At 46.5% G+C, this 26,841-nt stretch overlaps 1 protein-coding gene across 1 annotated transcript in view; it reads right to left on the reverse strand.

Annotated features, from left to right (window-relative positions):
* WDR90 (WD repeat domain 90) overlaps window positions 1–26,841 on the reverse strand; it is a 1,374,469-nt gene that overhangs the window by 446,155 nt on the left and 901,473 nt on the right. The window contains exon 30 of the mRNA XM_086941318.1: window positions 7,777–7,879. Within this exon, the coding sequence (XP_086797444.1) occupies window positions 7,777–7,879 (103 nt within the window). The remainder of the gene's footprint in view (window positions 1–7,776; window positions 7,880–26,841) is intronic.

Here is a 26,841-nt window from a genome sequence, read left to right on the forward strand (position 1 = left end):
TAAAATACTTTGAAATTAAAAAAAAAAGAGAAAATGAGCACGAGCAAAGGTCCGTAGGCAAAGGTCTCAGGCTGTTTTTTAAAGGAAGTTGAGCGTGTTTAGTCGACGTATGACCGAACACGTTAATTTGAAGGGAAATAGAGCTCCTTTTGTAAACGTATGACGTTAACTTGTTAGCAACGAGAGGTTGCTAGGATACAGGTGTCCGATCGGTAAAGGAAAGTCAATTGACTTTGTCATTTATCGATCGGATTAAAACATACAGTGGCTTTGTACCTGTGAGCTCACAAGAGTTTAAATATAGTTAGGCATTAGATGATAGGTAGAAGTTCAGTTATTTATTGAAGAGAAGAACATAATAGGACAAGGCTTAAAGAATATAACAATTTTTTATTTATTATTGAGAGATATATATGTATGAAAAAAAGAAAAATACTATATTAAATAATTTGGGGAAATACTACTAGTTGGAAACAAAGTGTAGAGAGAATTAAAATGAGTGAGGGTGCGGAGATAAGTAATAAGTAGGTTCAGAAGGAACTTTTGATAGAAAAAGAGATTGGTAATAAAGTTCAAGAGACTGTGGAGAGATCTGCAAAAGAAGGGAAAAGGAATAAAAGATAATGCTGAAGAAGAAGAATTCAGGACTTTATCAGAAGAAGTAGCTTCTCAGTACAGGGGTCCAAGTGGTAAATGTTTGAAGAAAAAGAAACATAATAATTCAGTGGAAAACATTTGCAGTGAAGATTTAAAGAAAAGGAATAAATTGAGCAAAGGTGTAGGAATGAGAGGTGTCCATAGCGGCACGAAAAAAAAGGCAGGTTGACCCTGCAAAGGAAAGGGATGGACAACCATCATGGCCAAATGATAATGAGGAGGAGTGTTTAGATAAGTATGTTTTAGATCTTGATTATGATAAGGTTCAGGATGAATTTTCAGAGTGTGCTTCTTCAAATACTCAATCTAAAAAAGAATTGAAGGATCCCTTTGGAAATTCTTTCTTTGATCCTACTCTGATTAAGCATACGAGAATTTCAGAGTGGTGGCCAGTTGAACACGTTTCAAATTATATAAAACACTGGATAAGAAGACCATTAGAGAGAAATGAACGTAATCTCATGAGAACTGAATGCTCTCGTCCAGTTATTTTAATTTAATTTTTTTATTAAAGTTTCATCAAAAGAAATACAAAAAGCCAGCATGGTGTTACAATGACATAAAGAATACAGCAGTCATGATCCATAAATTACAAAAGTTCAGTAATGACATCGAGTGGCTCACCTATACCACACATCAAATCAGGTACAGTTACAACAACTTCAGGCATAGATCTACAGCATAGAACATAATGCTATCCTACGGTCTGTGGAAGGTGCATGACCCAGAAAGGGACAAGCAGGCCATACCCATGGGCAATGAAGGTGTAAAAATAGTTAAAATGGCAGTCAAAGCGACAGGCAACAAAAGGCTCACACCACCACTGTTTTCCGCACGGTTATTGATGTTAAGGAGAGAATAACTCCAAATTTCGACCCAGACCTCATTACTTATTTATTTAAGTTAGGTTGTGACCCAAGAAAAGGGTTGGAAAAGGCACTGAAACAATGTGAGGATAAAGTCTTGGATATTCTTGGTCCTGTGGCAAGAATATTTGACATGGTTTAGGAGTCGTACGCTAATGGATCGGACATCGATCTAGAAGTATTACGAGGTTGGAGCCAGAGGGCTATATGCTTCATTGGCAATGCTAACGCAGGATTGATTGCAGAAAGGGGAAAAGGCAGTCCTTTTTAGGATATGCCCAAAATTTGGCGATTATGCTAAAAGGGAGAGCAGTGAAGAGCCTAAAGGTCTTCTATTTAGAGATGGATTTGTAAAATCTTTAGGTAAACATGTGCAAACCTTTACTTCATTAGAAGTTCAATGTACATTCAATTAGGGGAGATATGTCTTCTAAAGCTTACATTTCAGTTAGAAGTTTGAGCGAGATAATTAAAGCAGCAGATTGGTCAAATGACAACGTTTTTAGAGATTTTTATTTTAGGCCAGTGGAACATGTAAGTAAAGAATTTCTGAAAGACTTTAAACATGCATAATGCTAGCCTCCTGTCTTGCCATTAAAAGTCGATTCTCAGAAATTATTTGCATAGAGTATCGTGATTTAATTAAAAACAAGGAGGCTAGGATTATCCTTGGTAGGTGATGTTTTAATTGAAATATATTTTTTTTAAATGTAATAAGAAAAAGAAATTAAACAAAAGGTTTTAATGTGATATCTCATGTAGTTTGGTTGAGGAGATTATAGTTGTAATAATAAGTTTGTTTTTTGGTAGCAGATGCACAGTAAAGGTGGTGTAGGAAATATGGAGGGCAGTCGAAAAAAGGAGGTTGTGCAGAAGAAGAAGAGAAACAAAAGAGGATGAGCTTGGAATGTTGGAGGTTTATGTTATGTTGAATGTTCTAATGTTTTGTGACTTCATTCAGAGATGTTTGAAGCTTTTAAAGTGCTGCTGCTCAGAAGTTAGCGAATAAAAGGTAATGCATAATGCTAGCCTCCTTGTCTTTAATTAAATCATGATTCTCTATGCAAATAATTTCTGAGAATAAACATTTTATTTTTATTTTATGCTTTGTGCAGCAGGTTCTTGGTGACAAGCCTGAATTTTCACTTCTATCTGCTCTCCATATTTGTTCACCACCTGTTCCCAGTATTTCTGGATCTTAGGGCACGTCCATTGAGATGCAAATATGCAGCTTCTGCTAATGTACATTTGGAGCACAAGGAGCTTTTGTGGGATGTATTTTATAAAGCACTGTTGCTGCAATATACATTCCATCCTGTGTACATAATTAAACTGTACAAGTCTGAAGCTTGCATTGCTGAATGCCATGCTTATAAGTGCTAGCAGCTCCTCCAATTGTCTTCAAACCATTCATTACAGTCGGTTTCCCACTTTTGTATAGCAGTTAATGGCAGAGAGATCGTGTCTCCCCTTAATGCCTTACATATATGGGTAATATTTCCTTTGCACTGGTCTATTTGAATTAGGTCTAGTGTGCTAAATCTGCACAATTCTTCCTCAGCAACTCCCGATACCTTCCGCGCTGCTCTACATAATGCTCAGTAATGTAAAAAATGCCCCCTCCTTAACTGGAAGAGCTCAGTAGCCAGTTAAAGCATGAGCAGAACTAGATCTTCATATAAATCTACTGCTTCAATACATCCACCTCTCCCATTTGCTTAGGTCCAGAACCCTATCAAGTTGCCAAACTTTTGGAATTGCCCACAACAATTGTTTTTTAAGAGTACGGTAATGCTTGTAACTTCAAATATATGTCCTCCGTGGCAGTTCTTTTTGTATGACTGAGCCCTCTAGTAAGGATTGGTCTGCTGTTATCACAAGCATACCACCTGGTCATAAACTAATTGGGAAGCAGGTAATTGGCTTCCAGACCCCAAACTCTCAGTCTCCCTTCTTCATATGTGCACTGCAGTAAATCCATCTTTACTCTGCTCCTTTTCTTGGCCCTACTAGGTTTATTACTGCTGTTTTTAGTTTTTTAAGGATAACACGAGGGATAGGATACATGCTCCACTGAAATATGTACAAACACCTGGGTAGCACCAGCATTTAAAGGATAGCTATCCTATCTGCCATAGATAAAAGTAATGAGATTCAATAGTCTACTTTTCCCAGTACCATAGCTAACAACCAACTTGGGTTTACTTCAATTAATCTATAGCTAGAGTTTGTCAACTTAATCCCCAGGTATTTAAAGATGTCCAGTTCCCACAGTATATACATTTTTCGAGAGCCTCTCTCTGGATATTTGGTGTAATTCACCAATTATTAATATTATGAATTCTGTTGATTGACCAGTGGCCTTTACTGTTTGCCAAACCACTCAGTTCATCTTGACCTTCACCATGGGTTTGGTATAAAACAATGACACTGCATAAATATATTAGGACCCAAAACTCATTGCTCTCGGTGTCGCAAACGGGTGTTGCCAGGCTATTGTATCAAAAACGTTTTTGCTGTCTAATGACACAAGGGCCATGTCTAATTCACTTTGTTTGGTCTCTCTCATTACACTAGTCAATTGTCTAATGGTTCATGCTGTTCTCCTGCATTTGTTTAGATGAAGCCAACCTAGGGTGGCCTGCCCCATAATTTACAAAAAGATGTTTAGACGGTCAAACATTGGTCTTGTCTAAGTGATATTTCAAAGCTCTTTTCAGATCCAGATTAAACAGCTATCCTTATCCCTGGGAGGAATGATCAGCAAAGGAAGTTAGAAGGAAAATTGTTTGATGAATGTGAAACTATAAAAAAAACATTGGTCAAAAAAGGCATATTAATTCTTAAGGAAAGTTTGCTACAGTGGAAACTCAACAACGGTTCCTCTGAACATAAAGCCTGCAGCTTTCTTGTCCCTCTGGTTGTTTAACAGCTACAAGAAAAGCCAGTTTTAAATAATTTTTTTTGCAGGCCTACCTTGTGCATAAGATCAAATGGAGGTCTCCTCATTATGGGAAAACGTTGCTCAGACCCAGGAGCGGGTCCTCCAATATGGCAGAGGAGCGTCGCTTCACGAGGTGGCAGCAGATTTTAACTTATGAAAAATAAAAAGGTAGTAAACCAATTTTATTATCATTTTATTTTTCTTCTTACCTCCTACAGGCTGTCAGCGAGCAGCGTTATAGGGCGGGCCATGCAATATATGTGCAACAAGGGGGAGATGGGCACTACTAAGTGCACATGGCAGTTTGGCCAGCCGTCTTAGGCCGAGCAAACCGTCATGGGCACTTAATTTTTCTCCACCTGGCTGTGTTGAAGAGCAGTGTGCAGAAAAGCCACTGCTCCCAGGCACTGTCTGAGTGGCAAACCAGGCCACTCAGACCAATCCCAGCGCTGTTCTCATGCTAGGAATACTATTCCCAGCATGAGAGCAGCATCAGGATTGGTATCTGGGAGCCTATACAGTGTGCACCAGCCTTTGAGTGAGAGGATCGGGAAAGGGGCTATGAGGCGACCGCAGTGGCAGGTAAGTAAAGTTTTATATATATATATTTTTTTATCTGTGGTTATTTTTGTACCAACTACAGGTACCAGCATGGCCTTGCTACTTCTGAGCGATATAGAGCACTGTCATTTTGCACTTCATCATTTTAATGATGACTTTGGGGAGCAAGAAAATCAGAGGAAAATCTTAAGTGAATGTCCTCACCCAGCCTATCAAGTGGGCATTCCCACTGGATCAGGGCTCCAGCAACCTGAATGCGAAGGAAAGGCATTCAAAACTAAATAACTTTTTATATAAAAATACTTTTTCATTAGTCTCTTTGTGGGACATTTTTGGTGAATATATTGTAAGGGGTTTAGTGCTGTATATTTGGAAGGAGTGGCATTATGCATTTTCTCCTGTAGTAAACACGTTGATTTGCTGTTTTTCTCACTCACAATAAATGCTTGCATGACACAGTCATCTAAGACCCACTCTTGTTGTTCCACAAAATACCTACTGAGCTCATCCATTTTCCAGCTCTGTCGGTCGGGAAGATAAGGAAATGTTTCTCATCAGGTCGACTGGGTTTCCTTGACATGACTCTTAATCTTTTTCTTGCCTGTTTGTTGATATTAGTGTATGATTGTTGTGTTATTTGGTTGAAACTGTGCTGTTGTTGCTTAAATAAATAGAAAGAGATATTTCAGTGCCAAGTAAACAATCCTCAATTCTAGCACTTTTATATGGTTCAGCTTTTCCATTAGTGTCTATCAGTCCTTAGCAGCCAGATGTCCCATATGGGTTCCCAAAAGTCGGTTTAGCATTCCGTGAGGTTTTATAAATGGAACTTCCCACAAAATGTTTATCTTTTTGTACCACCATAAGAGAGACTAGGAGGCATAGCCGGTCAGTCACATCTTCTTTTCCAAGTCTCCTGTCTTCTGACACCATGGTCTTCCATACCTTCCTGCAGTGGATGCATATGTAATTTGTCACTGGAACTAGAAGGATGCCCAGCCCAGGAGGGATGAGAAGTGTCTAACTGATGGAGCTACTCTTGCTATCGTTTCAGAGAACAAATATTCAAATGCATAGATGATAGTATTTCTCTGAAGGAGACACTCGTCCATAGTGTCTCTAGTAAGGCTTTTAAGTTATGTAGTATTTACATTGGATCTAGAATTTAATTTGCTGAGTAGATCTGTAGACGTAAAGTCAAGAGGAAACAAGTAGTCTTCCAGTCTTGTTGGAGTTTCTGTGGCCTATTTTAGATATAGAATGAGAATGGATTTTCTTAATCAAAACATATCTGTAAGACTTTTTGATAGCTTTCTTGTGAAGAAGAGTTGTGACTTCCTGAGTCAGCAATTTCAGTGGTCTACAAAGAGGTCTTGAAATCTTCAAGAAATGGAATGTGGAAATGAACATATCCGACTTGAGAATATTTAACACCTAAAGATCTCTTGTGATACTCTGCAAGGTATAAAAATGGATGGAAATATTAAACACCGTGGTGCTGTGTAGTGGCGGCAGAGATGTGGAGTCCTTGTCTTGCTGAAAGAGTCTTTCCTTCAGCCTCTGAAGTCTGTTGTGAACCTCTGTCCTACTAGGACTTTTGTTTCTGAAAAAAAGCGTATTATATGCTTGTTGCTCTTGCAGTAGTTCTTGCCTATTCCAAAAAGACCAGCAAACTGCTTCACTGACTCTGCTCCGAATGATGGGAATCTGAGCCTCAGAAATATTGAAGGTGAAGTGTCAGCTATCACAGAATGAGCTCAGCCCAGTAGAGGCTACATTTCCCTGTACTTTTTTGGTTTTAAAAAGGGTATAGTACTGTGGAGTTTCCAGGCAAATGTAATGTAGTTTGGATTTACATTGTAAAATCCAACAAAGGTTCTAGAAAATATTGCCTCCCACAGACCTATTTTTCACAAAAAAAATTTTTTCAGTAAACTTGTTCTAGGGATCCCACACGGAGATCTTATATTCTTTATGGGTAACAGAGAGAACTCTATGACAAAGAAACCTTATACCTGAACCTACTGCTCCACCAACCCCTACACTTTATCACCAGCTCACTCACAGCTCTCATGCACTTGTCGACCACTATACGCTGCACCCCTCTACCTCTGTTCCCTAAAAAGGCTCTTGTCACTGCTTCCCAACTAGCCCATTTTTGTAACCTGTCTTTGATTTTGCGTTATGACATATGCACTTATAGGTTACATTACAAAATCAACAGTCACAGAACGACATGCCTGATGGATAATATTGAGCAGCTTGCTATTTGCAACTCTCTGTGATTAGCTACGCACTCCTGGAGCCTTAGCATGATACGTTTTCCAGGCTTTGCCTAAACATCTTCCCCATGCTCTTCCATTATTGAATTATTATCCAAAGGTCCCCTCCCCAACGCCTATTAAATCTGCACCTCTCACTGCCAAACGATGTACTGTTTCAAGTGTTTCAAGTAATCGTTCTCACAGTCCTGTTAAATTCTTTAAATGATCCCTGAACTTGTGACTTGTCTGGTTGATACTCACTGCTTCCTTTCAGCCTTTCACACTCCAGTTTCTGTGCCAGCTTCCTCACTAATACGTAGTGCTTTCCTCTTATCTGGCTTGACCCGGTCAGCTCACATAACCCACTTCTATGCACTGTTTTTCATAGAAACATCAGATTCTTTCTTGACTGCCCAAAATCCTTTCACAAGGAATACCATTATACCACCCCACATCTAACACAGATACACTTCAGCTTCCGTACCTGTATCCGGGTTCCAGACCATGTTCCCTCTGCCATTCCCATTGTAGCCAATCACTGTCTTTAGGGAGAGACTTTCCTGACCACATAAGGGAGAAGAAAAACTCTGCAGGAGAAATGACACAGCGTTGGTCAAAAGCTAAAATGTTTGGAAATGATGATGATGAGTGGCACATTGAGTTTAAAATTGATAGGCGAGCAAAATATTTCATTTGTTGTGGTGACTTAAAAAAATATCAAGCAATTCCTTACAGAAAGAGAAAATCATTAGTACTCAGAGGAAAAGTAAATCAATGTAATTGACAATTGCATATAGCGGTGACATACATAAAACATATCAGCCTAATCTAAAGATGATTTGTAGCTGTGTTATAGCATTGAAGAGGTATTGAAGGTTGCAAACCTACGAACTACAGGTAGTTTGTAGAGAGGACTACCAAACAAATAAGGACTAGATGTACAAAGCCATTTGCGATCACAAGCCCTGCATTTAGCAAAATCACATGGTTTGTGATGGCAAAATTGACTTTAGATATGTATTAAACCAATTTTGCAAGGCAGAAAAGACTTGGTAAATTAGGATTAAAGACCTGTACCAAATAGCAATTGGGAAGGGGCATGACAAGAGCATCTCTTCCTATCCGCGATTAGTTATAGCATGCATCAGTGATTTGTAATGCAGTTGTGGTCCCAAACCATATACCAGTTCCCAACATCTCAAAAGTGGAGGGGACTTGCAAGGGGAAGGTGTCCAGAGGACCACTGTCTGATCAACCTGAAGTTTTACCAAACAGTAAACTTTTTTTTTGCAACAGCAGCAGTTCCCTTTCGAGGAGCCCAGCTGTCTCAAAAAATATACATGTTGCTTGTTTGGAGATGCAAAAACACAGGGATGCTGGTCTGCTGTTCCTTGCAGGCCACCATCTGCGTGTCATATTATGATGTTTTTAACAGGAGGGAGAGTAAGGGAAATTTACATATATAAATATGTGAGGTGGGAACTCCTGGTCCCGGGAACTAATAGTAATAACACTGGAGGAGTGCCCCCTGATTGAGAGGAAAAAGCGATTTGCTCTTTCTAGTAAATATGGCTAGGTAAGCACAAAAAATGCCCCAAAACCGTTAGCAGGACAGTAGTAGTCCTTTAAGAAGACCCCTCACTCACCAACCTGGTTGGTGACATGCTTCATCATTGGGGTCCCACCCCATAGGCCGAGTGCCTATAGGGTGTGCTACGACACCTGAAAAGTGGAGCGGGATATTGTTTCTTTTTTATATGTGCGAATTATAAAATTGTGAGGGTATATTAAAAAGGGTCAGTACTACTCCGTTCAAGACTTTATTCCTGAGCGTCTGAACCCTAAATAAAACCAATGTGGCACCTTTGCCCAACTATGAAGGCTTTGGTGTCTCGAGAAGTGTAATACATTTTTAAAAAGTTTTGTTAAAAATAGCCAAGTGTGCTATGTGAAAAGAAATTATAAAGTAAACTAGGTCTACATGTTTCAACCAATTTGAAAAAAAAATTTTGGTTTTCGTCAGGACCGTGAGATTTACAAGGGGTGGTACGCACACGCTAAGGCGCGCCCTGCCCACATGTAATTTACAGACCACAAATATGGGTCTGAGTGTAAAAAGAGTGTTCAATCCTGGATTCAGGAAAAAACCTGTGGAAAGAGAGAAAAAGGGAATGGGAATACGTACTTGGGGAGACTTAACAGGGATACACAAAACATTTAAAGTGCTTGCTGTGGTCACCCCATCGGGTCGCTGTCTATATTAATTGTCATATAGGCAGTAATTTAACGTGGGTTTTAAATTTAAACAATTGCGCTCAAATTGGTACCTTGTATGGGAGACACGGTCTGTAAGGTACTGAATAGTTCGAAGTTGGTCGGATTTGTGAGTGATCTTAGCTAGAAAATAGACTTGGTGAGGCTACTAGTGGTCTCGGCATTCATGCATCATATTGGTGCCGGGAGTGTATTCGTAAATTATCTTTAAACTGAACAGGCATGCTGGTCATTAATTGGTTGGTTTCCAAGTGAATGAGAAAATAAATAAATAATGCCCATTAACACGTTGCTTACATTTAAAGCGGTTTTCGTCGCTTCCTGGGCTTCGGATGAAACAAGACGGCGATTCTCCGTCACCTAAATCATTTAGAAACGGAGCATAAGTATACTGGGATCCCATAGATTGTAGGCGCGTTTATCCAAGTCGAGAGAACTCGGAATCGGTGTAATGACACCGTACCATGCCCATAGACCACGGATCCGTACTTACTTTTTAAAAGTGGTCATCTCTTGGTAAACCTACTGGGTTCCCGTGCACGAAGCCCCGATATGGTGTTCGGTGCCTCGAGAGTGCCGGTAAAATACTTTGTTAGGCACTTCCTGGTTAGGGCGGGACTGTATGTGTCATCGCTTCCTACACCAGTAGGATTGCCTGTAGAGGGTGTGTTTGTAGAATGTTCCAATCACAGGTCTGCAGTGGTATGACGTGTTGGAATGGTTACCAAGGAAACCAGTTTGCTTTTCGTAGGGCGGCATTTCCTGGTTGGGGCGGGACTGGGTGTGACATCACCACCCTACACCAGTCAGAGCGTTTATAGAGGGCGTTCCAAACCTTAGCATGCTATGGTATGACTCACGTGTTAGATGTTTCGCGGGGAAACCCTGCTTTCGTATTACACGTACTGAGAGGCGTAACGTGTAATTTATCCAAAGTAGGCATTAAAACCAGGTGACTTGTCATGCACACGAAAGTATTGGGATGCACAGGAAATTAGACAGAAATCCATATTGCCGTTGTGGAGCATATGGCTTACAGATCACATCTTAGGAGTTAGTGGGTGTTATTTTGTTAAGAGACTGCAACTTGACTCCGTTGCATAGGAATGTTCATATGTACATGGGGTTATTCGTATAGATCCATTTAAGGGTAATCTTCGTTAGAAATTCAGGATTGCTGTTACATTACCGTATGCCACGGGATGTTATCAATCAGTCCAGTTTTGTGTGTTGACAGTCTGTACACCCATCTTTGCTCTTTTTCAAAGAGACGTTGGTTCAGATTGGTGCCTGGTTTTATTTGTTCGATGACAGTCCATTGTATGTCATCCGCCGTGTGCCCTTTTGATAAAAAATGTTCAGTGAGTTTAGTGTTGGTCTTTTTGCACGGGATGTTGCTCCTGTGTTCTCCGATGCGTATCTTTACTTTCCTGCTCATCATACCTATATAGTGTAGGTTGCAAGGACAGGTCACTCTATACACTACGTTCTCACTGTTGCAGTTAGTAAGCCCAGGTACACGACAACTTTACCATCAACAACCATGGCCGAAGGGGGCGTGGCTTGGCAAGCCACGATGGCGGCTGTGTCCTGCTGAGGCTCCGCGATCGGGCTAGCATCCAGCCCAGTTCCCGAGATCGCCGGGAGCCTCAGCCCACTGAAACAGCACCAGGGACTCCCCCGTGCACTGGGGTACCGCTCCAACGACCTCTGACAGCGGCGGACAAGCAACACGGACCGACTCTCCAAAACCGGAGCCGGGCGCCTCAATTCAAGATGGCGGGCGCGGCTCCGTCCGGCGGGCGCATAATACGCCGCCGGGAGCCGACCCAGTGACCGAAGACCCCAGGAGGCGGAACCGGCGAACACCTGCGAGAGATCCCGGAGCAACAGCAAGACCGACCCCCCCCGGAGTGTGCACCGGACGGCACCTTCTCTTGATCCACCACCCCGGCGCGCAAGATGGCGGCCGCCGCACCAGGGCTCCGACACACTGACGCTGCGACCTCACCGGGAGCCTGAACATTCTCCGGCATCAACCGACCCGCCGCCGGGAGGCGCGGAGGACCGGCGGACGTGCTGCCGGCGTGGTGGTGTGCCATTCAAGGGCCGGCAACGTACCAGCGAGGGCGGTGAGTGGCCGCCTCTCCCCCCCCCCCTCCCCCGAGACACTTGGTGCCTGTGGCCCCCCCTGCAACCTCGGGGGCTCAGCAAGACAATAAGGCTCACGCCGCTGGCTAACTCGGGGACCCAGGGAGCCCCCACGGCCCCGCACGACCATCGGACCCAAGCGCCTGACCCTAAGATGGCGCCCACAGAGGCCTGAACACCGCAAGCAGCGCGAGCCTCACCACTGGAACCCCCTCGAACTCCCACCATCTGCCCTCTGGCCCTCCCGGCCGATATTGACGCTGTGCCACACGCCGGGGGAGGCCCGCATGCCCCTTTTGACACCGGAACTGTCGGCCCGACCGCCTTTGCCGCCCTGAACTAGTACACGTCCCCTGAGACGAGGGGAGGCCGCCCCAGAGCCTGGGGGGACAGGAGAGACCGGCTGACGTTAAACTGCCCCCTGACCCGGCCACGTCGACCTGCTGTCCCCCCGGAGCGCGCGACCCCACCCCACGGAGCAGAGAGGATCCCCACGTGGTCGGAGCCGCCGGCCCCTGGCAACCGCAAACCTCCCCTGACGCCCCTGGTGGGGGCTCCCCGAGGTGGAACAGGCCTCGCCTTGGGCCCGGAGAGGACCGAGGGAACTGACCAGCAACCAACTGCCGCCCACCCGGTAACACTGCGTGGCGACGACCTACCGCCCTCGAGACACACGACGACCAGGGGGAACCCCCCCTCTCTCTCCTAGCAGCACCCATGGGGAAGCCGAGAGCCACACAGACGACGGCGGTCCCGGAAACAGCCGTCGAGAAGATGCCACAGACGAGGGCATGGACGCAAACCAATACGTCGCAAGCCGACCCTACGCTGTCAGCGAAGCTGGACCAGGTGTTGGCAGCAATAGAAATGTCTCGCCTCTCGATGGAGGAAAGATTGGGCACCCTGACGACAGACATTAGCCTAATTCGGGATGAACACCGTAAACTGGCAGACAGGGTGAAGGAGGGTGAGCGGATCGTGACTGAATTACAGCCCGCGGTGAAATCGCAGGAAGCAGACATGCAGGAGATCCTGCGCCGTGTGACGACCCTGGAGGAACGCACAGTGGATTTAGAGGGGCGCTCGAGACGCTGTAACATTCGCGTCCTGGGCCTGCCGGAGGGGATCGAAAACTCGGACCCTCTGACCTACATGGAATGCTGGACTAAATCGTTCACCCCAGACTGCGACCGATCGCCGTACTTCTCCATCGAAAGAGCTCACAGGGTCCCAGCCCGGGCGCCCAAACCTGGTCTTCCCCCACGACCCATGCTGGCCAAGTTCCTACACTTCCGAGACCGAGATGCAGTGCTTCGCGCGGCCCGGACGGCGGGCCCCCTGCGGGTGGAAGACCAACACGTTATGGTGTTCCCGGACTATGCCCGAGAGGTCCAACAGCGACGATCCACGTTTCTGGAAGTCAAGAGGCGCCTCCGCGCAAACGATCTTCAATATTCCCTGCTGTTCCCTGCCCGCCTCAAGGTAATCCACAAAGGGAAAGCCCTCTTCTTCGATACGGCGGCGGACGCGCAGGATTGGACTGAATTTCATTGCCCACTGATCCCTAAACCTGGACCCCAGAAGACACGCAACAATGACTCCAGACGATCCAGGAGACGGGGCGCAAGCCACGGGCGATCTGGACACCCCAAGAGCCAGGCGTCCTCCCATGCGGGCTCACCCGACCTCGCACAAATCATACAGGAGCGGCGAGACGCCCTACGGGTGGCGACCGGACTGCAATCGTCGCCCCCGGCTTCGGACCTGGAAGGTCAGCCACACCTGTTCACCCCTGAGAAAGACCGAGACAGTGATGGAACTATGTCGGGATTTGGCCCAGCCTCTTCCCCCCTCGTTGTGGCACTCACATTGGACGCTGCCCTGGCCAGCCAGCCTGCCACCTCCTCGTCAAGAAGCTGAACTATCTGATATATCCTTCTCATGGTTGCCTGTTGTATTGCGCGACGTCTAGAAGCCTAGACTAATCTGCCAGATAGCTGTAAGCGCCAGCGAGCGATAGACACTTCTCCTACTAGAGCCCGACCCGCGCACAGGCCCAGCAGCGACACATGCTGCCACCCCCGCGAATTTCTGTTGAATTTCTCCCCTAGTGGGACACTAGTTTGGATATGCCACCCCCAGTGACATATCCCCAGTATTGGGACAGTTACCCACCCGAAGTTCTAGTTGTTGTTAACCCCCCCAGTCCCTCCCCCACGCTTCAGGAAGCTTGGCGCGCAGGAACACATACGACACACACACACAGGCGACCCACGGGAACTGTTGAGGGGCCCCTTTCCCAACCACATCACCCTAGGAATGGCTGTCCCCCACTCAGACATTAATATCCTTACACTAAACGTACGGGGCCTACACACACCCAGCAAGCGCTACTCTGTGTACTCCTACATTCGGCGCATGTCAGCCGGTATAGCGTTTCTACAAGAGACACACATTAACGCCACTGAACTCAATCGCCTACAAGCCAAATGGCGAGGGACCCTCTGTGCCACACAATATTCAGCGTTCGCACGCGGCGCATTGATCTGGGTGAGGCCAGGTACTCCCTTCCGGGCGCTCCGGCGCGTAGTGGACAAAGAAGGCAGGTACGCGCTACTGGAGGGAATTCTTGATGGGCAAGGGGTACTCCTTGGCAGCATTTACGCCCCTAATACGGATCAGGACCAGTTCTGGGATCACCTTACGGGCGTTTTAGCCCAGTTCACCACAGTCCCGTGGGTGCTAGGAGGCGACTTTAACTGCACACTAGACCCCTTGCTGGACCGCTCACACCCTCCCCCCACACACTCCCCAGCCCCCCGACAGGCAGCCCTCTTCAACACATGGGCCACACACTGGGCGCTCACTGACGCATGGCGCCACCTACACCCACTGGCTCGCATTTACTCCTTCCACTCGATTCCACACAACCTTCGAGTCCGCCTAGACCGTTTCCTCTGCTCTGCTCCAATCCTCCCTAAGATAACATCTACAGATTACCTAGGACGGATCCTCTCAGATCACGACGCCCACATTATACGCCTTACCTGGCGCCCCCCACACCCACCGGTCCCCACCTGGCGCCTCCCCAGAGACTGTTTAACGGACGCAGTTTTCAGTGACGCGCACAAAACCAGCATACACGAGTACTTTACACACAACGAGAACACAGCGTCGTCGGTACTAGTGGAATGGGACGCGTATAAAGTGGTAGCGAGGGGAGAATGCATCAAGCAGATAGTGGGGGTCCGCCGCACCTTAGAGCGGACGCTCGTAACTACAGAGCAAGCTTTAGCTGCTCTCACTAAACGACCGGACGACTCGGAGGAACACGCCGGGCTTACGGCAGAGGCTAAAACGGAGTATCAGACTGCCTGCGCTGACCTCCGAAAGTACAATTTCAGAGCATACGCCTCTAGGGTGCACAAGGACAAAGACAAAACCGGGGCGCTGCTGGCCTGGATGGCGAAGCAAGACGCCGAAATCAAGCCAATCACAGACATTATCAACCCGGAGGGTGTATTAGTGCAGTCACAAGCCGAGATTCTCCTGGCATTCCAACGCCATTATGCGCAAGTATACAAAGCCCCGGCCCACTACTCCCCGTTTTCCGTGGATCATTTTTTAGACCCTCTGACATTGCCCACAATATCGGATGACGACAAGCGCACACTGGACGCCAAGATAATTCCCTCTGACATCACCCAGGCGATACGCGTCATGTCCCGGAATAAAGCACCGGGACTGGACGGCTTCCCACTAGAATACTACTCAACATTCTCTCCCCTGCTGGTCCCCCGTCTGTCACGGATGTTCGGGGCGTCACTCCATTTAGGGAGGTTACCCCAGTCACTACGGGAATTCGTGCTTGTCACCTTTCTCAAGCCTCACAGAGATCCGCTCCACATGGGATCATACCGACCCATCACACTCCTGTCGGCTGACTGTAAGATTCTAGGGAAGATCCTAGCTGATCGATACGCGCAGATCATACGCCCTCTGGTCCACCCCGACCAATGCGGCTTCGTTCCAGGGAGAAACACCTCCCAGAACCTCCGCCGAGTCTTCCATATCCAAGATCAAGTGCGCGACAGATTTCCCCGCGCCGCCTGCCTCATTATGGACCTAGAGAAGGCGTTTGACACCCTCACCTGGCCCTATCTGTTCTCGGTCCTGCGGCGCCTCAATATCGGCCCGACGCTCATGGCATATACACGCCTCCTATACACCGATCTCACCACTCGAGTTCGTATCGGGAGACGTATCTCACCGGCGTTTGAGGTTCGACGAGGCACAAGACAAGGGTGCCCCTTGTCGCCCCTCTTATTCGCACTGGCAGTCGAGCCGCTGGCGGTTCGACTGCGACAGGAAGGTGTAGACTGGGGCGTACCGCTTGCAGACGGCACCCATTGTGTGTCCATGTACGCGGACGATCTTCTCATATATGTCCGAGACATTGAAACGGACCTAACCCCCATAGGGGCGACACTGGCGGAATTTGCGGCTGCCTCGGGACTACAAGTAAACTGGGACAAGTCCACAGTCTACCCTCTACACCCGGACCTACCCCCCCGAGAAATCGAGCTCGGACCACATAAACTCTTATGGTCCGCGGAAGCTCCCCGGTACCTCGGCGTCCGCTTGTACCATTCTCCGGCAGACATTTTTGAAGGCAATCACCGCAAGGTACTAGCTAGTCTGAGCCCGACAGTTGCCTTCTGGAATAAACTACCGCTAGCCCCGATAGGGCGGATAGCCCTTGCTAAAATGGTAATGCTGCCCCGGCTCCTTTACCATTTCACAAACCTGCCGGTGATACCGCCCAGATCCTTCTTTCGCGACGTTGATTCCCTCTTAGGGACCCTTATCTGGGGCGCAGGCCGACATAGGGTCGCCTTGAAAACTCTTCAACTCCCCACAACGCAGGGGGGACTCGGAGCACCGTCCTTCGAGGCATATTTCCTCGCGGCACAGCTCCAATGGCTGTCCTACTGGACGGCGGACCGATACCCTCAGGAGACGGTTACCCCTACCGGCAGAATCGCGACTCCGGAGCTCACCCGTCTACTCCTCCCGGGCACTAGGCCACGGCGCACATACCCCCTCCATGTGGCGATAGCGCGCCGATGCATGATGCGGGTCCACCGGTTATCCCCTGATAAGCCCCCGTACTCCCCACTGCTACCATTGATAGGCAGCCCCAGGCAAGACTCCTACTTCACGGCTCCACTGTTCGCCGAATGGTCCCACTGTGGCATCACAGACCTGGAGTCGCTCTTCGAGGAGGGTCAGTTGAAGCCACGTGACCGCTTGATCGCAGAATACGGGCTCCCCCCGGGCCAATTCCTTAGATATAGGCAACTGCTCGATGGATACCGGCCCCACTTCAATCTCCAAACTGGCGAGCCAGACACGCATCCAGTAATACACCCTATCCTACATATGGGGGTGGGTCGCCACCTGGTCACATGGCTATATAAATCCATCCGGGAACTCGTACACGCTCCCCTGACGACCCTACGAGCTACATGGGAAGAGGACATAGGCCGCGCTCTGCACGACTCGGAATGGACTAAAGCGCTCGAGGCTCCAAAACGCGTCTCTAGGAACGCCCGCTTCAAAAACATTCAATACTATATACTACACAGGGCATATCTCACCCCAGCGCGATTACAGAAGTTCTACCCCTCTACACCATTCCTATGCCCCAGATGCTGTTCCCCTGCCGCAAATTTCCGTCATATGTTTTGGGACTGTCCCAACCTTCAACCCTTCTGGCGGGCGGTACACAACACACTATTGGAACTTACGGGTCTCACTACACTAGCCACCTGGGAGTCCAGCGCACTGGGTATCCTCCACGTCTCTAAGCAAGAACCGGTGCATAGACGCTTCGTGTCCTTAGCGCTCCTTCTGGCCAATAGATGCATAACCATGCGCTGGCGATCCCCGGAGGGCCCCCCCATAGCACAATGGAAGGGGGCGGTTAGTAAATGGGCGGCAGCGGAGGAAGACGCCCTGAGGGAAGAAGAAGCCAAGGGCGCGTGTAAATTCCCCATCTCCATGGAATGGGCCATGCTCCTTCACCGCTTCCGGGAATCCACACTGGCAGGAGACACACCCGACCCTTCCCCTCCCCCCACCCAAGCAGACCGGTAGCCTTTACCTGATGTAAGCCACCCCAGGGTCGAGTCCCGGATAACCCCCTACATCTTAAGCGACCTCTCGTGTGTCCGGCCACCCGACCAACGCCTCGTTGACCCGAGAAATATCAAGCCCCCCTTACCAATCCCCCCCCTCTCCCCCCCCCCCTCGACACCCGCCGCCAACATCTCCCTGCTTGGACCCTGCTAGCGCCTACAAGCTTCCCTCCCACAGTTCCGTTCCCCCTCAGTTCACTGGTAACACCGTTATATGCACAATACAGACCCAGATCCTGCGCGGTTATGGCAGGAATGTGCCCGCCTGTTCCTATTCATCGCCTCTATGGCGATACCGTTCCACCGCTTCCCAGCCTACAGGCGCCTTTACGCGATCATAATGCATTGATTAACCGAAGTCATGTATATGTGTACCAGTCCTATAAAATGAGAAAACGTTGCACACAAAGCTGCTCGTGGCTGAATGTTGAAGCCACGACGGCGGATTATTTACTCTGTACTGATATACTTTACTGCAACAATAAAAACAAATTTAAATAAAAAAAAAACCAGGACCTATCGTATTCTGCGCAAGAAGTTGAGGAGGTCATGAGTGATCTTTCTATTTTTGCGGATGGAAGTATCGCTCAAAGCATCTCAGCAACAAAGGACTGGGAGAATCTAACTGAACTTAAAAGAAACAGAATTAGAACGATTCTACATGGGACAATTCTGAAACAATATTTGGGCAACAACATGGCTCCAAAGGGGTTACTTGTCACGAACGCCCCTCGCATCTTCCTGGAAGATGAAATTTTCAGAAAAGATTGGGCGGCAATAGCGTGGCATGGTACCCACGATTGGATAGTCCTAATACTAAAAACTGCCCTTAGACTTTCTGAGAAAATCCAGGTGGATATACAGTTGGCAGAAGGCCAGATGAAAACGACCATCACCGGATTCAAGAAGAAACTTGATGAGCTCAATAAAGAGATGACGGACTACAAAGATAACTTGACACAACAGAAAGTGTCAAAATTTCAAAAGGATTTGAAAAGATTTTCAATGGTGAAAGCATATCCCTATTCAGATCCTGATTTCACACCACCATCTAAGAATGATGACAACTCCGATGCATCCAGCAATGCCTCAAGCAATACTTCTAATTCAAGTGCAAACTCAAGAGGTGGAAATAATAGACAGAGAGGCAGGGGACGGGGTAGTGGGAAAGGAAATCGGTCCACCTTCACCCACACACCCATGCAGCCTTTCCCAGACCCATACAATCATCCACAAAATGTTCCCATGTATGGATGGCAACCGCCCTTTCAACAACTTTTTTTCCCCCCAAATCCCTATCAACCGCCTTTTTTAAACCGGGGCGGGAGAGGACGGGGAAGAAGAAAAAATACCAACCAAGGCAACCAAGTTCATTGGGCGCAAGAGGACCAGAGCATGAACCAGACCCGGAACAAACCACAACAACCGGGACCAAGCAATCGGAAAACTTAGTCACCAACTTATCAGCCAGACCCCTCAGCACCTATGAGATGTTGGTATTGAACAAAGGCCTAGGTTTTGTACCTACTGCAAACCTTGATAAATTCAAATTACAATGTGAGTTAGCTTCCTTCTTCAGGAAATTAAGACTGAAAGCATTCTTCGAGAAACAAGCTCACACTGAAGACAATCAGGAGACAAATGAGACAGGCCTACGGAATAAATTGAATTTCATGCCTCCACCACACATGATCCCTGTAGAGGTCTCGACGTTCGAACAAGCGATCTTCAATGACGTGGAAATGTCCACCCGAAGAAACCATTTTTTAACCTCACACACCAAGAAAGAACTGCCCTCAATGAATTACAAAATGATGATTCCATTGTCATCAAACCCGCAGATAAAGGCGGAGGGATAGTAGTGCTAGACAAATCAGCATACCAGACGGAGTGTCTAAGATTGCTGGCGGACCCCAATAACTACCGCAAACTACCGGTTGATCCTACTGAGGACCTGAGAAGAGAGATAGTATCCCTCATGGAACATGGAGAAGCTAATGGGTACATTTCCAAACAGGAAGCGGACTTTCTTTGTAAAAGTGAAGGGAGGGTACCTTATTTCTATACCATTCCGAAAATGCACAAAAATAAAATACCCCCACCAGGCAGACCTATTGTTTCCGGTCTTCGCTCGCTTTTGGAACCTTTGTCAAAATTCTGTGACATATTTTTTAAGTCCTTAGTACAAAAGACAAGAACCTACCTACAAGACACTAAAAGTGTGTTACAACTCCTGGATACCTTGACCATAAGTGAAGACACGATTCTGGTCAGTTTCGACATTGAGAGCTTATATACAAGCATCCCACAAGACGATACACTTGATGTCCTAAAACAAGCCTTGGAAAAAGAGGTCTGGACTTCAAAAACACCTAAAGAATTCATTTTGGAATGTGCCCGACTGGCCCTAAAAAGTAATTACTTTGAATACGAGAACCAGATATACCTCCAAATCGGGGGCACATCGATGGGCAGTACTTTTGCGCCAAGTGTGTCGGGTCTATATGTCCATGAGTTTGAGGAAAGGTACATCCTCAGTGACACCAACCCATACAGTTCCAACATTCTGCTATGGAGGCGGTACATTGACGATGTGCTGACAATCTGGAAAGGCACTGAGGAAATTTTGATGTTGTTCTTTAACTGGATCAACACATGTGACGACCATCTAAAATTCACATGTGTGAAAGACCCCAAAACTCTGGTCTTCCTGGACCTAACAATAACCAAAGAAAATGGGAAACTAACAACCGTGACACACCATAAGCCTACTGCTAAAAACAATTTATTACGGTTTGAAAGCTTTCATCCACGACCACTACGGGAAAATCTGCCTTATGGGCAATATCTACGCATTCGCAGGAATTGCAGTGAGCTGGACGATTACAAAAGACAAGCTCAAGATCTAATCTCTAAACTACGGGAACGTGGTTACCCAGAAAAGATACTGACTAAAAGCCAAAAACGTGCTCGAAACCAGCCAAGATCAGCCCTCCTGGAAAATCAAAACAGAGAAATGGAAGAAGTCCCTCTAACATGTGTTACGACATATAACACAATCTCCAACGATGTCAGCAGGATAATAGGCAAACATTGGGGCATACTAAACACAGGAAATTTGAGATGGAAAAAACCTCTTTTCTCATATAAGAGAGCACGCAGTATCAAGGATGCAGTAGTCAATACCAGACCTAGATTGAACATGAGGGAGCAAGAATCAGTTCTCAACACATGGGGCTTACCGAAAGCTACAGGCCTCTATAAATGTGGAAGCTGCAGTGTATGCCCCTTTACAAATAACACCAAAACCCTACAACTGGAATCCAACAAAATTTGGACTATCAGAGGGCTTACTTACTGCAACAGTGAGAACGTAGTGTATAGAGTGACCTGTCCTTGCAACCTACACTATATAGGTATGACGAGCAGGAAAGTAAAGATATGCATCGGAGAACACAGGAGCAACATCCGGTGCAAAAAGACCAACACTAAACTCACGGAACATTTTTTATCAAAAGGGCACACGGCGGATGACATACAATGGACTGTCATCGAACAAATAAAACCAGGCACCAATCTGAACCAACGTCTCTTTGAAAAAGAGCAAAGATGGGTGTACAGACTGTCAACACACAAAACTGGACTGAATGATAACATCCCGTGGCATACTGTAATGTAACAGCAATCCTGAATTTCTAACGAAGATTACCCTTAAATGGATCTATACGAATAACCCCATGTACATATGAACATTCCTATGCAACGGAGTCAAGTTGCAGTCTCTTAACAAAATAACACCCACTAACTCCTAAGATGTGATCTGTTAGCCATATGCTCCACAACGGCAATATGGATTTCTGTCTAATTTCCTGTGCATCCCAATACTTTCGTGTGCATGACAAGTCACCTGGTTTTAATGCCTACTTTGGATAAATTACAAGGTACGCCTCTCAGTACGTGTAATACGAAAGCAGGTTTTCCCCGCGAAACATCTAACACGTGAGTCATACCATAGCATGCTAAGGTTTGGAACGCCCTCTATAAACGCTCTGACTGGTGTAGGGTGGTGATGTCACACCCAGTCCCGCCCCAACCAGGAAATGCCGCCCTACGAAAAGCAAGCTGGTTTCCTTGGTAACCATTTCGACACGTCATACCACTGCAGACCTGTGATTGGAACATTCTACAAACACACCCTCTACAGGCAATCCTACTGGTGTAGGAAGCGATGACACATACAGTCCCGCCCTAACCAGGAAGTGCCTAACAAAGTATTTTACCGGCACTCTCGAGGCACCGAACACCATATCGGGGCTTCGTGCACCGGAACCCAGTAGGTTTACCAAGAGATGACCACTTTTAAAAAGTAAGTACGGATCCGTGGTCTATGAGCATGGTACGGTGTCATTACACCAATTCCGAGTTCTCTCGACTTGGATAAACACGCCTACAATCTATGGGATCCCAGTATACTTATGTTCAGTTTCTAAATGATTTAGGTGACGGAGAATCGCCGTCTTGTTTCATCCGAAGCCCAGGAAGCGACGAAAACCGCTTTAAATGTAAGCAACGTGTTAATGGGCATTATTTATTTATTTTCTCATTCACTTGGAAACCAACCAATTAATGACCAGCATGCCTGTTCAGTTTAAAGATAATTTACGAATACACTCCCGGCACCAATATGATGCATGAATGCCGAGACCACTAGTAGCCTCACCAAGTCTATTTTCTAGCTAAGATCACTCACAAATCCGACCAACTTCGAACTATTCAGTACCTTACAGACAGTGTCTCCCATACAAGGTACCAATTTGAGCGCAATTGTTTAAATTTAAAACCCACGTTAAATTACTGCCTATATGACAATTAATATAGACAGCGACCCGATGTGGTGACCACAGCAAGCACTTTAAATGTTTTATGTATCCCTGTTAAGTCTCCCCAAGTACTTATTCCCATTCCCGTTTCCTTTTTCTCTCTTTCCACAGGTTTTTTCCTGAATCCAGGATTGAACACTCTTTTTACACTCAGACCCATATTTGTGGTATGTAAATTACATGTGGGCAGGACGCGCTTTAGCGTGTGCGTACCACCCCTTGTAAATCTCACGGTCCTGACGAAAACCCACATTTTTTTTCAAATTGGTTGAAACATGTAGACCTAGTTTACTTTATAATTTCTTTTCACATAGCACACTTGGCTATTTTTAACAAAACTTTTTAAAAATGTATTACACTTCTCGAGACACCAAAGCCTTCATAGTTGGGCAAAGGTGCCACATTGGTTTTATTTAGGGTTCAGACGCTCAGGAATAAAGTCTTGAACGGAGTAGTACTGACCCTTTTTAATATACCCTCACAATTTTATAATTCGCACATATAAAAAAGAAACAATATCCCCCTCCACTGTAGACAGGTGTCGTAGCACACCCTATAGGCACTCGGCCTATGGGGTGGGACCCCAATGATGAAGCATGTCACCAACCAGGTTGGTGAGTGAGGGGTCTTCTTAAAGGACTACTACTGTCCTGCTAACGGTTTTGGGGCATTTTTTGTGCTTACCTAGCCATATTTACTAGAAAGAGCAAATCGCTTTTTCCTCTCAATCGGGGGGCACTCCTCCAGTGTTATTACTGTCATATTATGATGCCATTTTCTGCTCTGAGCCAAAGCATGAGGGGTTTGTGAGATCCTTTTTGACATCTTAAGCACATACACGAGCTTGAAATATCTCTGAGTTAATGTATGTTTTCCTGACAGCAGAACACGGAAATATGGGGCAGTAATGACCTATGTGTTGATGAGCTCTGGTGTCAGGAAAACACGTATTAACTCGAAAATATTTTGAGTAATTGTATGTTCTGAAAACACCAGAAAGAAGCGTATAAATCCCTTCAGTGGCATGGCCCTAGCAGTAAGCAGCTTATCACAGACGCTTGCAAATATCAATCTGCCTAATTAATATCCATTAGGCATGTCGTTCTGTGACTCCTCCATAACTGGTGATTTTGTTATGCAATCTATTAGCACATTTGTCACAACGCAAAATTAAATACAGGTTGCAAAAATGTGGTGCGCTCCATTCAACTATTATTTGCGACCTGTCTCTTAGTAATCCTAGGCATCTAACACTTACCTTAGATAACGCTTTTCCTAAAGGACACTAACTGGAGATTCCTCAAATTAAGAAGTCGGTATCAGGAAAATCCTGCAATTGCTCCAGTGTGCTGGCAGGTGGGGCCTTCAGACTCAGTCACACTTCCAGACAATGTGAACACAGAGCTACATATGGGTGCCACTAGTGTGCAGACATCAGTTTGTTCATTGGTCTTTCCTGCACCCTGACATGTGGAGCATGACTAGCAGATTCACAATACTGACAGTGTGAGACCTCGAAGCTGAGACCTTTATTTACTCCTGAAAATGCACTCGACATGTAGGAGGGTGGGCAGTGAGGAATCTATGGTTACATAGAGCATCCACCAAAAGGAATGGTTTCCTACATGTAATCTCAGTTCTCGGTCAGGGGAATCTCCATAAGCACTGACTAGTCCCCCCCACTGTGCGGCGATCCGGGAGCACTTTCCATAATATGCCTTAAAGTTTAGATATTTGCCTTTATTCTTTAAAGCCATGCATAGCCTGTGCTTCAAAAATGCTCTTAAACTCCCGACTTGCATTGTTGTATAGTAAAACGCACACAATGTCTGTGACCTAATTGTGCATTTTAAAAACATGGCCTGCTTTATTTGTATTTTAAAACACATATATTGTCCGCACTAGAACTCATTTACGAACTTATTAGCTCGTCAAAAGTCATACTGACTGTTATGTTATGTAAAGGTTCTTGTAAAGCGCAACTAACACCTAACGGTTTCTTGGCGCTGTGAGCAAAAAGGAGACAGAGAAGGAACTGTCAGGGCGAAAGAGCGAAGAGAGGAAGACCTAGTTGTGTGCTCTGCGGAACAGATGGGTTTTAAGAACAGATCTTAAGTGAGTATAGGAGGTAGTGAGCCTGCATTCTAAAGGGAGGGCATTCCAGAAAGATGGAGCAAGAAACGAGAATCTAAGCCCTCCATGTTTCTTGCGTTTGAAGACAGGTGTCTTGAGCAAGGCCAGATGAGAAGAACGGAGGTAGCGGGGAGGAGCATAATGGTGAAGTAGAGAGGAGATGAATGACGGGCCAAGGCCGGCCAGGGCATTGAAAACGGTTCAGCCTAATTTAAAATTGCAACGCTCGGCTACAGGGAGCCAGTGAAATGTCTTTAACAGGGGGCGAACATGCTGATGCCTAGGCTGGCGGAAGATTAGCCGAGCAGCCTGGTTCTGAACCAGCTGCAATCGATTCAGCTGGTAGGCAGGGATACCAACATAGAGAGAGTTGGCAAAATCTATTCTGGAGATTACCAAAGCTAGTAAGGTCAGGGTGACGGCCTCTGTGGCGAGAAAGCGGGCAATTTTGCGGATTTTCCGCAAATGAAAGAAGCTGGAGGAGACCACAGCATTAATCTGGGGCTTCATCGAAAGATCATTACAAATGATCACCCCCAAACCTTCGGCTGAGTCAGCAGGGCGAGGGGGGAGACCGGGGCTGATGGGCCAGAAGTTGGGACTCCACGGGTTGGTTGCACCCCCGACAATAACCAGTTCGGTCTTATCGGGGTTAAGTTTGAGATGGTTTGCCCCCATCCAGTCACTGATGTGACACAGCGTGGACTGAAATTGTGGATAGATTGGGCAGAGGGATCGATGTCAAAGATCAACTGGATGTCATCTGCATAATTAAATGCAGTGACATTACTACCTCATAAAGACTGTATGAGGGAGGTAAGGTACAAATTAAAACGGAGGGGGGAAAGGGAGGAGCCCTGTGGGACACCACATGTCAACCCAACTTTATCGGCAGCGAACTGGGAGAGCCGGACAGCCTGGTGGCGATTGCTCAAAAAAGAGCGAACCCAATCAAGGGCAGATCCCTGGATGCCGGCCTCCCTGACACGGCCGACCAGAATATCGTGGTCGACTGTGTCAAAGGCGGCCGACAAATCCAGGAGAACCAAGGCCTGGCTGATATTAAGGTCCGCTCCTCTCCGCAGTTCCTCCATCACTGAAAGAATGACCGCCTCAGTAGAGTGGGCGGGTCTGAAGCCAGCCTGTTGGGAATCAAGGAACTGCGTGCGCTCGATGAATGAACTCAGAAAGTTGGTGACATGGGCTTCAAGTATCTTACTAAGGTAGGGAAGTAGGGAAATGGGACGAAAGTTACTCAAGAGGGACGGGCCAGCATTAGATTTTTTAAGGATGGGCACCACTTCAGCAATTTTAAAAGAGCTGGGGACCAGGCCCGCTTTGAGCGAGTTATTCAAAGGTGACAGTGGGGGGAAAGGACAAGCAGTGAAAGCGTCGCGCAAGACATGGGGGGGGCAGCAATCAGTGGGGGATCCGGAAGCAACCTTATTCAGCAAAACTAAGAACTTGTCCTCCGAGATCGGGGGTATTTGAGTGATTTGCTGAGAATTAGAGATAGCAGGGATGGTAGCAGAAATGGCTGGGTCAGAGGGAGCAAGAGAGGAAATACTATTTTTAATGTTAACAATTTTATCAATAAAAAACGGATTAAGGGAGTCACGAAGTGCCCGAGAAGGGAGGGGTTTAATAGTGATCCTATCTCGGTGCGAGAGTTCCTCTACAATAGAGAAAATGTCTTTAGCTTTAGAAGCTGAATCTAAGATCTTCTTAGAAAAGTAGGAGGTTTTAGCTTGCAAGATAGCAAGTCTGTACTCTTTGAGCAGGGTCGTAAATACCAACTTTTTGTCAGGCGCTCGGCCTGCCTAAGTTTAAGCTTCATGCCTTTAAGTTCCTCAGAAAACCATCTTTGCGCATCATGAGGGCACTTTAACCTAACCTGTTTGAGGGGAGCTA

Source organism: Lissotriton vulgaris, chromosome 10 (genome assembly GCF_964263255.1).
Source record: "Lissotriton vulgaris chromosome 10, aLisVul1.2, whole genome shotgun sequence".
Classification (NCBI taxonomy): Eukaryota; Metazoa; Chordata; class Amphibia; order Caudata; family Salamandridae; genus Lissotriton; species Lissotriton vulgaris.